The sequence below is a fragment of the Microcaecilia unicolor genome, chromosome 5, assembly GCF_901765095.1.
Source record: "Microcaecilia unicolor chromosome 5, aMicUni1.1, whole genome shotgun sequence".
In the NCBI taxonomy this organism is placed as follows: domain Eukaryota; kingdom Metazoa; phylum Chordata; class Amphibia; order Gymnophiona; family Siphonopidae; genus Microcaecilia; species Microcaecilia unicolor.
Genome location: NC_044035.1, coordinates 180,677,843 through 180,694,294, shown reverse-complemented (window position 1 = coordinate 180,694,294; position 16,452 = coordinate 180,677,843). Strand labels below are relative to the sequence as shown.

General features: G+C 42.1%; 1 protein-coding gene across 1 annotated transcript in view; it reads left to right on the top strand.

The window, feature by feature from the left end:
- The window catches only part of WDR59 (WD repeat domain 59), a 355,903-nt gene that overhangs the window by 174,011 nt on the left and 165,440 nt on the right, over positions 1 to 16,452 (top strand). Inside the window, exons 12-13 of the mRNA XM_030203634.1 lie at positions 447 to 579; positions 14,558 to 14,682. Coding sequence (XP_030059494.1) covers positions 447 to 579; positions 14,558 to 14,682 — 258 coding nt within the window. The remainder of the gene's footprint in view (positions 1 to 446; positions 580 to 14,557; positions 14,683 to 16,452) is intronic.

The window sequence follows — 16,452 nt, the reverse complement described above, 5'->3', positions numbered from 1 at the left end:
AGCTGCGAGTTGCCAAGCGACAGCCCAGAACTCTTAATGATTTAGAGATGATCTGCAAAGAGGAGTGGACCAAAATTCCTCCTGACATGTGTGCAAACCTCATCATCAACTACAGAAGACGTCTGACCGCTGTGCTTGCCAACAAGGGTTTTGCCACCAAGTATTAGGTCTTGTTTGCCAGAGGGATTAAATACTTATTTCCCTCTGCAGAATGCAAATAAATTCATATACTTTCCACAATGTGATTTTCCGGATTTAATTTGTGATGTGCTATCTCTCACTGTTACTAATAACCTACCCTTCAATTATGGGCTGCTCATGTCTTTGTCAGTGGGCAAACTTACAAAATCAGCAAGGGATCAAATACTTATTTCCACCACTGTATTTGGTGCATTCCTGTCCCCTGTGTATCCTACTACCTTTCTCACACAGGGTTCTCATTTCAGCTTTGTGCTAATGAACTCCTGGATGGTGTTGATGATCTCCTTGATGGAATGTCCCTTCTACCAGAGCAGGAGAAAGCCCTTCATACCCAGGACTCAGAGCACCAGTCAAACGCTAGTCATGGGGAGGAGGAAGGTAATTATAGCACAAGGCTTCACAATTCTTTATGAGGAGTTTGATGTTCATGATTGTGAAACCGATACATTAGATCAAGGATTCTGAATCTTGTTTTTAGAATATCCGCAATAAGTATATTTTTATTAGCGTTTGTATAGTACATACCAGATGTGTATATATATATATATAGTGCTGTAGGGAGACACATGGGGTAATAGTACTTTACATCCTCAAAGTAGGTGGATATAAAATCACCCTGGGACCAGATATAGATGGAGTATTTGGATTTCAAATTCTCCAAAGGGAATGAGAAAAACATTTTGTGGCAGTTTGGGATATGTCTTGATTCATTATCCTCAAGGGACTCAGTGATGTGCTTGACTTGATCATATGTGGCTGCCCACTTTTAATTTTGAGTGTGGCATCAGTTCTTAAAATGATGGGTGGGTGAGAATTTATTGTTGCCTAAGTGTTTGTGGAAGGATGAATGGGCCATTAGTGGGCAAAGCCAATACACAAGGTTATTGGTGAATTTGCTTAGCTTAGTTTGTAATTGTTGTAGTCTGCTCACATTTCATTGGAGTGCAAACTCCACTGTGCTGTGGGGGTTGAACTTTGACGTATAGGTCAACATGATTTTGGTTGCTTGTTTTTCCGGACTGACTTGGGGAGGGGGAGAGAGGTTGTGGGTAAAACCTAGGACGAATGGGTGAAAATGTAAAATCTGCTGTTCATCTGCTGCTGGTATGTAAAACGAATAAACAGCCGGTACAAAATTGTACTTTTGGGCTAACCCATTTTGTATACCTGAGGTGGTTGGTTCTGTTGTCCATTTGGCCAATGGGGGATAGCCTATTCAATCACGTGGAAAAATCTGCAAAATTCATTGGCTTTCAGCTTAGTCCACTTATCCATAGATAAGTATTGATATCTTGATGCATTAGCTCCGAAAAGCCACAAAACAGTAAAATTGAGGGTTAGTCCACTTGCCCATAAGACCAGAATTGAACATGGAATAAACCTTTTAAGGCATGTTATCCCTGATGCAGAATGCTTTGAGACAGCATCATGCTGGATGTTACAGCTACCGTTTGGAAATTATCTTTGAGAGAAGTTAGTTTTGAGATTTTGCATTATAAAGGCAGCTCTATAAAGAGCACCTAAATTTGGGTGTGAATTACACATACTAATTTATAGAATAGGTGCACTATCAGTGATGTCACAAATTGGCATTTAGGCGCATATGTGCTAGGCAGTATTCTCTAAAATTGACATGCGAGTCATGATGCATGTAACAGCTGGGCTGTAACAATGGGTGGAGTATGGGTATGTCGGCATTCTGCCTAGCAACATGTACACCTTATAGAATAGTATCAGATGCGCGCATTGCAGGGTGCACTTAGATGCACCAGTTTGTGCCTACCACTGACCTGGAGTAAGCTGTTGTACGTATGTTTTGGCACGTCAAAGCAACTTTGCATTACTATTCTATAATGGTTTACGTGCGCCTTAAGGCCTTTATAGATATGGAGCTGTGTGTGCTATGTTACACCTACATTTGGATGCTACTTTATAGAATTGCCACAAATGTATATTGGATGAATTTTTGACTTGTGTGATGTTTTGAAATACTAGGGCATGGTTATCAATGTGGGTTACCATTAAGATGTGCTGTTTTATCACTAACTCCTACTGTTTTCGTAGAGGTCCCCTTTCATGTAATGAAACCTGGTTACCCATAACTGTGGTTAACAGTGAAATAACACATCTTAACAGTAGCCCATTCTGATAACGTTCCCGTAAGTGTACACATTTCAGATGTTTGGGAAGTCACATTTGGATTTATAATGTTTACATTTGGACTTAAAATTTGAATACATATGTTTTCCACCACAAATTTCATTCTGTGTTTTCCCACATGTGATGGTCTGTAATTTTTATAACAAAACATTTTCTTGCGTGTTTGGAGGTGTTTTGTCAGTTGACTTGCTTTTGTAAAATAGGCACAACACATGGATCTGTACCTCTTATGCATAGGCAGCCTGATTTACAGTTACCTTATTTATGGACAGTCTCTTCCTGCTCTTTGAAGCTTACAATCTGGTCAAGACATGATGTACAGTGAAAAAAACAACTAAGCTTCAAATTAAGACAACAAGGTCATGACTGAGAAGGATCACAGATGGGATTAAAGAGTGGAGTGGCACTGTTCTGAGAGAAGAGGATATTTCTGTGGGGAAATGACATTATTTTATTCTGTGCTTGGTAACTTAAAGATTGGGTTTAAAAGAGGAATTGTAGGATATTGATAAACACAGAATTTTAAAAAAGCAAACTTTATTAGCTAGTCTCTATACACTTTTCCCCATAGGTTTTTATTTATTTATTTATATTTTTACAGACAATTATTCAAGATACAACTTGAAGGATAGTGTACAAGCAAAATTCAATATTACCATTTTTCCAAATGGAAATACTTTGGAAAAACACTCAAGTCCTAACAAGGGGATCCAAGATTTTAAACTATGAGAAGAAACAAGAAAGTAATTATAGGAAAAATGCACTTATGGAGGGAGTGCTAATTTTCTCTAGAGCTACTAGAAGGTCTTTTAGACGCAATAAAAGCCGAAAGCTGGTGGGGTTCCAAGAAGACATACTTAGCAGAATCAATCCTTACAATACATTTGCATGGGTACCTCAGAAAGAATACCCCTCCTAACTGTTGAATCGCTGGTCTCATAATAAGGAACTGTTTTCGTTTACGTTGGGTTTCTCTAGAGAGATCAGGAAACAAGGAAATTTTTAAACCCCAAAACAGTGTATCCCTATGCTTAAAAAACATTGAGAACAACCACTGCTTATCATGTAACAACGCCACAGTTGCCACCAAGGTGGCCGCTGTGGCTAATTCAGTGTCTGAAGTCTCTAGAAATTGTGACAAATTTTCAAGTCTTTGTTCCTGTTGATTTTGTTGAGTAATATTTTTGTTAGGAAGATAATATACTTTAGTAAAGGGTGGAATATTCTCCTGAGGAATTCCCAGATTTTCCCGCAAATATCTTTTCAACATTTCAACCGGTTGGATCATCTGAATTCTTGGGAAATTTACAAATCTCAAGTTGAGGTTTCTCATATTGTTCTCATACATTTCAGCTTTCAATCTTAAATTAGTAATATCCTTTACCATAGTCATTTGAAGATTTTCAGTTTTTTTTAAATTATTCTTCTACCTTATCCATACGAGTTACCAAAACTTGCTGAGTTTTTTCAGTCTGTTCCACCCTTTGTTCTAAGGATTTTAATTTCTGAGTCCCTTTGGCTGTTTGAGCAATAAATAGTTTCCCCAATTGGGACATTAATTCCCAAAGGAAATACAAAGTTACCTCCACTGGCTTGTTAGTTAGCTTCGCTGGAAATATGCATTCCCAATCTTCCACCGGCTCTCTGCTTTCGTCTCTTTCCCCCGCTGCTTCGCTTGGTCTTGTTCGTCTCGCCTCATCTAGTTGCAGTTGATTACCCAGAGCAGATAGGCTAACAGCGCGTCCTTGCGCTGGCCCTTGCTCTTCCTGAAGCGGTGAACTTGTGATCAGCGATTGTGGGGGCGGAGCTCTTCGGTCGGGGCTCAGAGTTGTATCCAGCCCAGAGGACGCCATCGACTCCTCCAAAACAGCGGTGTCCAACAAGGGCCCACTCCTGATCTGTGTTGCAGTCCCCTGCAGGCTCACAAACCGATCCATCGGTCCGGAAATAGAAGGAGGTAATGGGGTAAATCGGGCAGTACTCTTCCCTCTACGTTTAGGCATGATAACAAAAGGGAGGAATCAGAGCGTGCAGCTAACCATAAGTGCAAGCGGCCCTTCCCCATAGTTTAAAACTTGAATTTTCTGCCACAGCATTAACAGATATAGAAGGCACAGAAGGGCCTAGTTCGGTCCTCATTCCCACCCACCCCTAGCTCAACTCTTCATTTATAGTCAGTTATTCTAATTAGGACAACAAGAGGGGACTTTTCATTAGTGTTTTAATTATATTTAATTGGTTTCTGAGAAGCAAACATTACATAAATTACAAATTACACCAATCTTAAGGCTCTTTATATTCATCTGCTATCCATAGTACCTTAAGAATTTTTAATTAAACAACTCTATAATACTAAGATACAGACAGTAGTCCAGCAGCAAGAGGGGTGCTATCCAGTCTTTTGCATAGAGTGTCACATGCATGATTATCTCCCAGTTGGTGAGAGGTCATATGTGTTTGCTCGATGCAAAGAGCTCCTAGCTCTCGGACAATGAGTCCGTCCTCTTGAGGTTAGAGTAGAAGATTATGAGGAGCTGAGGGAGACAGAGAGGTACATAGGGGAGGCCTACAGGAATGTTGTTGAGAAGTCCCACCTCCAATCTGGCAGCCCCTGTGCTGCCTTGGAGAAGGGAGGCCTTCTAAAAGGAGAGCATCACCCTGGTGCAGTTGGAAGTAATCCTGTAGATAGGACCAGCACACCAGGGGATGCAATATCATCTCGCACTGATGATGTGTCTCCAGGAGTTACTGCCCAGGAGGGAAGGGGTAGGACGGCTGTTGTTGTTGGTGATTTGATTATTAGGTGTGTAGATAGTTGGGTGGCTGTTGGATGTGAGGATCGCCTAGTCACTTGCCTCCCTATAGGATATTCTGATAGGTTACAAAAGAGACCATAGTAGATCAAGGGTCCTTAAATAAAAATTAGACAAAATATTGGAAATTAGCACTGTCAACTACTGAGCAAGATGTAAATAGGAACAACAAATATAGTTTGAAATGTCTATATGCGACTGCCAGAAGCCTAAGAAATAAGATGGGAGAGTTAGAATATATTGCACTAAATGAAAAATTAGATATAATAGGCATCTCTGAGACCTGGTGGAAGGAGGATAACCAGTGGGACACTCATACTGGGGTACAAATTATATTGTAGTGATAGGATGGATTGAATTGGTGGAGGGGGTAGTATTGTATGTTAAGGAGGGCCTTGAATAAAATAGATTGAAAAATTGTGCAGGAAACAAAACACATTTTGGAATCCCTATGGATTGAAGTTCCATTTGTAAAGGGGAAAAGGATAGTGATGAGAGTGTACTACCGTTCACCTGGCCAGGATGAACAGACGGATGTAAAAATGTTATCGGAAATTAGGGAGGCTAATGAACTGGGCAACACAATTATAATGGGTAACTTCAATTATCCTGATATTGACTGGGTAAATGCAACAACAAGACATGCTAGGGAGGTAAAATTCCTTGATGCAATCAAAAACTGCTTTGGAGCAGCTGGTATGGGAGCCAACAAGAGAAGGAAAAATTCTAGACCTAGTCCTTAGTGGAGTTCATGCTCTGGTTCTAGGTAATGGTGCTAGGGCCGCTTGATAACAGTGATCATAGGAAATCAATACGTTAGCATTTAACTTTCAAAAAGGAGACTATGATAAAATGAGAGGAACGGTGAAAATAAAAACTTAGAGGAGCAGGTGCAAAGGTCAAAAATTTACATCAGGCTTGGATGCTGTCACAAATACCATCCTGGAAACCCAGGCCAAATATATTCCGTGTATTAAAAAAGGTGACAGCCAGCATGGTTAAAAAGTGAAGTGAAGGAAGCTATTAGAGGTAAAAGAAAATCCTTCAGAAAATGGAAGAAGGACCTGACTGAAAATAATAAGAAACAGCATAAGAAATGTCAAGTCAAATGCAAAGCGCTGATAAGGAAGGCAAAGATAAAAAAAAGATTGCGTTGGAGGCAAAAACACATAGGTATATTAAAAGCAAGAAGCCGGCAAAAGAATCGGTTGGATCACTAGATGACTGAGGGTTAAAGGGGCAATCGGAAGACAAAGCCGTTGTCACGTTCCCAGGCTTTGAACAACCAGGCGTGAACTCTGGAACAACGTGAGCCCTTGGCTTACTGTCGGCGAGCGGCAGCAGGAGGCAACCCCCCCCCCCCCCCCCCCAAAGCAAGACTAGGCAGGATTCAGGATACACTTGGCTTGGCTAGAGTCAGATATTGGAACAAGCTTGGCTTGACTGGGCTGGAACCAAATGCTGGAATGGACTTGGCTTGGCTGGACTCGAACCGGATACTGGAACAAGCTTGGCTTGACTGGAACAGGATTCAGGATTTCCAAACAAGCTTGGCAGAAACAGGATTCAGGATACTCAGGCAGAATTCAGGATTTCCAAACAAGCTTGGCAGAAACAGGAGTCAGGATACTCAGACAAGGCAGACACATGCAGGGTAGGGCTGACGCTAAGGACAAACAGGGTAATACAAACAGGAAGGGCACTAAAGCTGAGGACGGACAGGGCAGAGACATACAGAAAGGAACTGAAGCTAAAGACACACAGGGCAGATACAACAGTAAGGAACTGAAGCTAAAGACAAGAACTATGGCTGAAGCTAAAGTAAAGGGGACTAGAACTAGCAAAGCAGACTAGGTAGGACACAAAGCAAACAAACAGACAACCAACCAACCAACCAACCAACCAACAGAACTATAGCTGAAGCTCAGGTAGAAGGGACTAGAACAAGCAAGGCAGACTAGGCAGGACACAAAGCTAACCCACACAGACAAATAACAGAACTAAGGCTAAAGCTAAAGTAGAACGGACTAGAACAAGCAAGGCAGACTAGGCTGGACACAAAGCAAACAAACAGAGAAGAACAGAAACAGAAGTGCCCATGGGCAGACAGGCTATGAAAAAAACAACAAGGATCTAGGCAGAAGTGCTCATAAGCACACAGACTAACCTGGGGACCTTTGGCATTGCAAAGGCCCTGAATGAAAGTGCACCACTTCCTTATAACAGGACAGAGACAGGAAATACACAGAACCCAAAGTGAGGCTTGAAACACAGAGGAAGTGGAAACCCTACAGGACAGAAACAGGAAATACACACTGAACACCGAAGTGAGACTTGGAACACACAGGACAAACACAGCAGTATAGATAGAAGCCAGCTCATGAGCTGCCCAGCAGAAAAGGTAAGTCAAAAGAGGAGTCACGGCCACAGCCGTGACAGCCGTAGCAGAGAAATTAAATGAATTCTTTGCTTCGGTCTTCACCAAGGAAAACTTGGGAGAGATACTGGTGCCAGAAATGGTATTCAAAGCTGACAAGTCTGAGAAACTGAATGTGCAGAAGGAATGGATCCACAGAAGCTTAGCTGAAATTGGGTGGCGGGGGGAAGAGGGGTTGGTGGTTGAGAGGCTAGGATGGGGGAGGGCAGACTTATACGGGGTCTGTGCCGGAGCCGGTGATGGGAGGCGGGATTGGTGGTTGGGAGGCGGGAAATACTGCTGGACAGACTTATACAGTCTGTGCCCTGAAAAAGACAGATACAAATCAAGGTAAGGTATACACATATGAGTTTATCGTGGGCAGACTAGATGGACCGTGCAGGTCTTTTTCTGCCGTCATCTACTATGTTACTATGTTACTATGAAATGTCTATAAACCTGGAGGATGTAATGGCGCAACTTAACAAATCGAAGAGTAGCAAATCTCCTGGACCGGATGGTATTAATCGCAGAGTACTGGTAGAATTGAAAAATGAACTTTCAGAACTATGGTTAGTAATACATAATTTATCTTTAAAATCGAGCGTGGTACCAGAAGATTGGAGGGTGGCCAATGTAATGCCAATTTTTAAAAAAGGTTCCAGAAGAGATCTGGGAAATAATAGACCGGTGAGCCTGATGTCGGTGCCGAGCAAAATGGCAGAGACTATTATAAAGAGCAAAATTACAGAGCATATTCAAAAGCATGGATCAATGAGACAAAGCCAACATGGATTTAGTGAAGGGAAATCTTGCCTCACCAATCTATTACATTTTTTTGAAGGGGTGAGCAAACGTGGATAAAGGTGAGCCAGTTTATTTATTTATTTGTTGCATTTATACCCCGCTCTTTCCCGCTCGATGGCAGGTTCAGTGCGGCTTACAAAGTATGAGTTACAAAGTATCACAGAAAGAAAAGTGGGGTAGTATAATTATGGTGTGGTTGTATAGTGTAAGACAAGAGGAAGAGATGTGGAGGGGGGATTGATGTATAGGTAATATTAGTGGTGTGGGTTAGGTTCGTAAGTTAAGTCGGGTCGTTTGGATAGGCTTGTTTGAAGAGGTAAGTTTTCAGCAGCTTTCGGAAGGGTAGATGTTCGTTGACTGTTCGCATGACTCTTGGTATGGCATTCCAGAGTTGGCTGCCTATAACGGAGAAGTTGGATGCTTAGTAGATTTTGTATTTGAGACCTTTTCAAGTGGAAAGGTGAAGGTTGAGATGAGTTCGAGAAGATTTGGACCTGTTTCTGCCTGGAAGGTCGATCAGATTGGTCATGTAGCTTGGGGATTCTCCGTGGATGATCTTGTGGATCAGAGTGTGGACTTTGAAGTTTATTCGTTCTTTGATGGGGAGCCAGTGGAGTTTTTCATAGAGTGGTGTTGCGTTTTCGAATTGTGATTTACCAAAGATGAGTCTGGCTGCCGTGTTTTGGGCGGTTTGGAGTTTTTTCAGGGTTTGGGCTTTACATCCAATGAAGATGCTGTTGCAGTAGTCAGCGTGGGTAAGTACAGTGGATTGTACCAAATTGCAGAAAGTTTTTAGGGGAAGGAATGGTTTCACTCTTTTCAGTACCCACATCATGTTGAACATTTTCTTCGTCGTGGCTTTTGCATGAGTTTCTAGAGTTAGGTGGTTGTCTAAAGTTACTCCTAGGATTTTTAGATTGTCGGATATTGGGATTGTGACATCCGGGGTGATCAGGGTAGTTGGGAGTAGAGTAGAGTGTTGTGATGAAAGCATTGAGTTTTTTCTTTATTCATTTTCATCTTGAAAGCGTTAGCCCAGGAGGCTAAGATGTTCATGCTAGTGGTTATTTTATCAGAGATTTCTGCTAGATTGGATTGGAAAGGGATGAATATGGTGACGTCATCTGCGTAGATGAAGGGGTTTAGGCCAGATTTTGCTAGGGATTTGGCCAGAGGTAAGATTGAAGAGGATCGGGGATAGAGGCGATCCTTGGGGAACTCCGCATTTTGAAGACCACTCAGATGAGATTGATGTGGTTGATTTGACTTGGTAGGATCTAGTGGTGATGAAACTTTTTATCCATTTAATGATGTTACCGCCGATCCCTAGTTTTGTCCACTAGTTTTGTAAGAATATTGTTGTTTACCATGTCAGATGCACTGGATAGGTCGAATTGCAGAAGAAGTATGTTGTTTCCAACTGAAATTTCTTGTTTGAACTTTGATATTAAGGTAAGAAGTACCGTTTCTGTGCTGTGTGCAGGTCAAAAACCCGATTGTGACTCATGTAGTATGGAGAATTTTTGTATAAATTCATTGAATTGGGAGGTCACTCTATTTTCCATTAGTTTGGTCAGAAGAGGGATGGAGGCCACAGGTCGGTAATTAGTGTTATCGTTTTTCCGGTTTCTTGGGGTTTTTTGGTATTGGTGTGAGCATTATATTGCCGTGTTCGGAGGGGAAGGAGCCTTGCTGAAGTAGGAAGTTTAAATGGGTGGTGAGGTCTGTAGTGAATCTTGCTGGGGCATTTTTCATTAGGTAATTAGGGCATGGGTCCAGGTGGCAGTGGGACTTGGATAGTTTGGATACTGCTGTGGAAATTTCATCCGTGTTGAGGAGAGTGACGTTTGTCCAGGAGCGGTCTGCTGGGATCTCATCCAAGTCAGGGTCCAGTTCGTCAAGGAAAATATCAATGCTGGTGTCGTCTTGGGGAATTGTGTTGCATAGATTGGTGATTTTGTCGTTAAAATATTTGGCCAGCTGGTCGGCAGATGGACAGTTTGAGGGTGAAGTTGCTACTGGATCCGTATTAAGAAGATTCTTTAAAAGTTGGTATTGTTTTTTTATGTCAGTTCTGGTGGATGTGATTTGTTTTGTATAGTATGTTCTTTTGGCTTGCTTAATGGCATTCTTGTATTTCTTTTGTGTTTGTTTCCACGCATTCAGGGTGAGCTCGTCTTTTGATTTGCTCCAAGTTTTTTCTAGTTTCCTGGTTTGTGTCTTTAGGTTTTTTAATTCGTCGTTGAACCACGGTGAGGGTTTTTTTTTTTTGTGTGTAGAGTTTTCGAGTGTAGTGGGGCGATTTCATCTAGAATACGTTTGCATCTGTTGTCCCATTCTGTGAGGAAGTGGCTTGAGTTTGGATACGTTGACCAGTTGTTGTCATAGATTTGTTGCCAGAAAGTTTCCCTGTCAATTCGTCCTCTGGTGCTAACTGTTATTGGGTCAGGTGGTTTGGGTTGGTCTTTTTTCCGCCATTGAATGGATAGAGTTGCTTTATGATGGTCGGACCAGGGGGAAGCTACCCAACGAATGTCTGAGAAGAGGAAGTTTTGTTCTGTGGAGTATTTGTGGGCGATGATGTCAAGTGAGTGTCCTTTAATATGGGTTGGTTGTGTTGGGGGAAGGTTGATGTCACATAGTTGGAGGAAGTCATTACATTCCTGAGTGTGGACAGAGTTGGAGTCTTCTAGGTGAAGGTTTAGGTCTCCTATTAATAGTATATTGGAGTTATTAACGCAAGCGTTTGATATGAAGTCCATGAATGTGGTTTGGTTATGGTTCCAGTTGTTGGCAGGTCTGTAAAACAGTATGCAGGTTAGGTGGTCAGTTAGTGTGGGGCTATGTAGTTTTATTGAGGCAATTTCGATTTGAGGTGAAATGGACTCTGAGATGCGTTGATATTGTGTATCTGGATTTTCAAAAGGTGTTTGACAGAGTACCTCATTAAAGACTCCAGAGGAAATTGGAGAGTCATGGGATAGGAGGTAGTGTCCTATTTAGAATTAAAAACTGGTTAAAGGATAGAAAACAGAGAGTAGGGTTAAATAGTCAGTATTCTCAATGGAGAAGGGTAGATAGTGGGGTTCCCCAGGGGTTTGTGCTAGGGCTGCTGCTTTTTAACATATTTATAAATGATCTAGAGATGGTAGTAACTAGAGAAGTAATTACATTTGCTGATGACACAAAGGGGCGATCAAGGAAGACAAAGACGTAGCGGAGAGACTGAATGAATTCTTTGCTTCGGTCTTCACCGAGGAAGATTTGGGTGGGATACCAGTGTCGGAAATGGTATTTCAAGCGGACAAGTCAGAGAAACTTACTGACTTCACGGTAAACCTGGAGGACGTAATGGGGCAGTTCGGCAAACTGATGAGTAGCAAATCTCCTGGACCGGATGGTATTCACCCTAGAGTACTGATAGAACTGAAAAATGAGCTTGCGGAGCTACTGCTAGTGATATGCAACTTATCCTTAAAATCGAGCGTGGTACCGGAAGATTGGAGGGTGGCCAATGTAACGCCCATTTTTAAAAAAGGCTCCAGGGGAGATCCGGGAAATTATAGACCGGTGAGTCTGACGTCGGTGCCGGGGAAAATGGTAGAGGCTATTATTAAAAACAAAATTACAGAGCACATCTGAGGACATGGATTACTGAGACCGAGTCAGCACGGCTTTTGTGTGGGGAAATCTTGCCTGACCAATTTACTTCAATTCTTTGAAGGAGTAAACAAACATGTGGACAAAGGGGAGCCGGTTGATATTGTGTATCTGGATTTTCAAAAGGCGTTTGACAAGGTACCTCATGAAAGGCTACAGAGGAAATTGGAGGGTCATGGGATAGGAGGAAATGTCCTATTGTGGATTAAAAACTGGTTAAAGGATAGGAAACAGAGAGTGGGGTTAAATGGGCAGTATTCACAATGGAGAAGGGTAGTTAGTGGGGTTCCTCAGGGGTCTGTGCTAGGACCGCTGCTTTTTAATATATTTATAAATGATTTAGAGATGGGAGTAACTAGCGAGGTAATTAAATTTGCTGATGACACAAAGTTATTCAAAATCGTTAACTCGCGACAGGATTGTGAAAAATTACAAGAGGACCTTACGAGACTGGGCGGCTAAATGGCAGATGACGTTTAATGTGAGCAAGTGCAAGGTGATGCATGTGGGAAAAAAGAACCCGAATTATAGCTACGTCATGCAAGGTTCAACGTTAGGAGTTACGGACCAAGAAAGGGATCTGGGTGTCGTCATCAATAACACACTGAAACCTTCTGCTCAGTGTGCTGCTGCGGCTAGGAAAGCGAATAGAATGTTGGGTATTCTTAGGAAAGGTATGGAAAAAAGGTGTGAGGATGTTATAATGCTGTTGTATCGCTCCATGGTGCGACCGCACCTTGAGTATTGTGTTCAATTCTGGTCGCCGGATCTCAAGAAAGATATAGTAGAATTGGAAAAGGTGCAGCGAAGGGCGACTAAAATGATAGCGGGGATGGGACGACTTCCCTATGAAGAAAGACTAAGGAGGCTAGGGCTATTCAGCTTGGAGAAGAGACGGCTGAGGGGAGACATGATAGAGGTATATAAAATAATGAGTGGAGTGGAACAGGTGGATGTGAAGCGTCTGTTCACGCTTTCCAAAAATACTAGGACTAGGGGGCATGCGATTAAACTACAGTGTAGTAAATTTAAAACAAATCGGAGAAAAATTTTCTTCACCCAACATGTAATTAAACTCTGGAATTCATTGCCGGAAAATGTGGTGAAGGCGGTTAGCTTAGCAGAGTTTAAAAAGGGGTTGGACGGTTTCCTAAAGGACAAGTCCATAAACCGCTACTAAACGGACTTGGAAAAATCCAAAATTCCAGGAATAACATGTATAGAATGTACGTTTGGGAAGCTTGCCAGGTGCCCTTGACAAGATGCTGGGCTCGATGGACCCTTGGTCTTTTCCCAGTATGGTGTTACTTATGTACTTATGACACAAAGTTATTCAAAGCTATTAAATTGTAAGAGTATTGCGAAAAATTACAAGAGGACCTTATGAGACTGGGAGACTGGGCATCTAAATGGCAGAAGACGTTTAATTTGAACAAGTGCAAGGTGATGCATGTGGGAAAGAGGAACCCAATTTATAGCTACGTAATGCAAGGTTCCACCTTAATCAGTTGTGGAGTTGTGAACCCCTGAACTTGTTAACCATAGAAGAGTCAGGTGTTTTTGAGGCTAACAGCTCCTGTTCGCTGATCTGTAGCACCTTATGCATTTTCACTGTAAAACCTTATTACTCACAGAGCATTGCCATTGTGTCCAAGCCCTGTCTTGTAGTATTGCTGTACTGTGCCTGAGACAAAACTTCTGTTACACTGTTTTACCATGAGATATAAGTATGGATTTCCATATTTATGTACTTGAATACTTGAGATCTGAGCACTAGTTTGTGTAGGAGAGGCCTTGAAAACTCATGTACTGTTTCTTAATTGTTCTTTAAAGGCTGTTGTTTCCACAAGGGCTCCTCTATCTTTACATGTAAGGAATTCATACATTCTTATTAATGAAAACCATATTCTTAAACAAAGTTATAGACCACACATGCTGCCAAAGCTGATTAAGCGTTTAACAATAAAATCTGCAAGTGCAACAAAGAACACACTCTTAAAAAATAAAATAAAATTTTGTAAAAAAGGAAGTAAACTAAAATCAGCTGTAGTTCCCAAATGCCATCGTAAACAAATGTGTCTTTGGTTGCCTATGAAAAATCTGAATTTTTTTTCCGCTGTGACTTTTCTCTTTAAGGGGCTATAGATTCTGGAATTTTTCTCCTGTTATGGATAATGGAGAGTTGTCTGAAAATGAGAAAGTGACAGGTCTGTTGATTACACTCTTTGAGTTATGCATCAAGAGAACTCGTATATCAAACCTCCTACACTGACCTTTGCCAAGATGACATTTTACCTTCTGAATTACAGTTTTCTAAACTTGGTGCCAGAAGTGTATTAACGAGCCATCCACCTTAGTCTTTAGAGATGGCAGTAAATGTGGCTGTTATTTTGTACAATAATATTCTATTCAAAAGAAAGGCATTATTCAATAATAAGCATGAGTTTATATATTAGAGCTCAGCTACTAGCTGTTTCTTAACTAGTTTTTCTCATTCCAGTTTTTAGGGAGGATTTTCAGCCTAACCAACTAACAGGAGGAAAACCAGATCATTTGGGATTACCACAGACCCTGCAGCAGGAATTCTCCCTGATTAATGTGCAAATCCGAAATGTGAATGTGGAGGTAGGAATGTAGAGAGCAGTGTTTTACATACATACTTTATTTATAGAGCAGTGTAGCTACGGGGGGCATGGGGGCCTGCCCCCCCAAATGACTCTGGGGCCCCCGGTTTGGCTGGCGGGTGTCCCCAACTCCCGGCAGCTAAAGCATTTGTCCTGCGCTGGTCTCATATCACACATGCTCATTTTCATTAAAACGAGCGTGCACAGCCACTGAAAACAGAACAGGGTGCCAGGCAATATGAGACCAGTGCAGGACAAACGCTTTCGCTGGCAGGGGTTGGGGACCCCGCCAGAGTAGGGGGAAGCGGCGGAGGATGGAAGTGACGGCAGGAAGTTGGCGGTGGGGGTGCAATAGTGGCTGTGAGGGGGGCAGAAGTGGCAGTGGGGAGGTGGGCCAGAATGTGCCCCCCCTACCTTGGGCTCTGGCCCCCTCTCCCGTCGAGGTCTGGCTACACCGCTGTTACAGAGTACCCTCTGCATGTGATTAAGTCTGTTTAAGTGGTGGAGGTAGGGGCAGGGGCAGATTACATAATACAGTATACCTGTATGCTCATTACTGAAAGTGAGGAAAGATCTGAGGAATAGTTAGGCTTAAAAGATTCTCAAACTTTATGTGAAAGGCAATGCAGGAGAATATGAAAAGCATTAAAAATTAAAAAAAAAAAGGGTTTATTAGCTAAACATGATCATCTTAGTCCTAGGAGTGAGTGGAGGAGTAGCCTGGTGGTTAGTGTAGCGGACCTCTGATCCCACTGCAGCTCCTTGTGACTCTGGGCAAGTCAGTTAACCCTCCATTGTCCCAGGTACAAATAAGTACCTGTATATAATATGTAAACCGCTTTGAACGTAGTTGGAAAAAACACAGAAAGGCGGTATACAAGTCCCATTCCCTTTCCCCTAGGAGAGAACAAAGGATGATAGTGAATGAAATTCAAGAGACCCAAAGGTTAGAGCAAATAGTATTAAATGTAGTCAAACGGGTATTAATAAGGTCATTTCGCCTTCCCAATACTCAGAGAACAGCACACAAAACAAAGCCGCCCTTACTGCTGAAAACCTAAGCTGGCATTGAGGTGTTTGAAGAGAAGATTTCCCATGATTTTTTTTCTTTAAAATCTGCCAGTTTTTATTTAATTTGGAAGCAGAAGGCCCGTGCAAGCACTGGTAGTGAGAGATGAACTTGTGTGAGTCAGACCAAACCAGAAAGTGAACGGCACCGATGTGTGCTTTGCTTCCAGATTTGTCTGGCACATGCTTACAAGAGCTCTGCTTACCACAACACTCTGATACACAATGCACCAGACATATTCCTTTGCCTTGCTTTTGGTCAAACAGTGCACATTTCATTTGCATCTTTTTACGGTTGAGTATTGGGGATTTCTGAGCATCGGCCTGCCAGTGAATAGTTGGAGAGCACAGTCATAGGCAGCATGTGAATCTTTAGGGAAGCTCTGGTCAGCATGCTGGGGAACTTACCCCCCCCCCCCCCCCCTTCATGAGAACGTAGAGGTGAGGGCTGTGGTGGTTTTGTCCTACTGTTAGGGAAACCTATAATCCCCATCTTCTTCTGTCCTCAAAATCACCTGAAAACAAAGTTATAGTTAGTCTGTCACTTGCTGTGTCCAGATGCCATCATTGGCATCTTGCTGTTCATTCTCCTAAACAAGGACTGTCAGTGAAACTAATTATTTAGAAAAAACACCCTTCACAATCTGAATTACTAGTGGCACAGCAAATGATTTTCAAACTAAAAAGGAACAATTTTATAAAA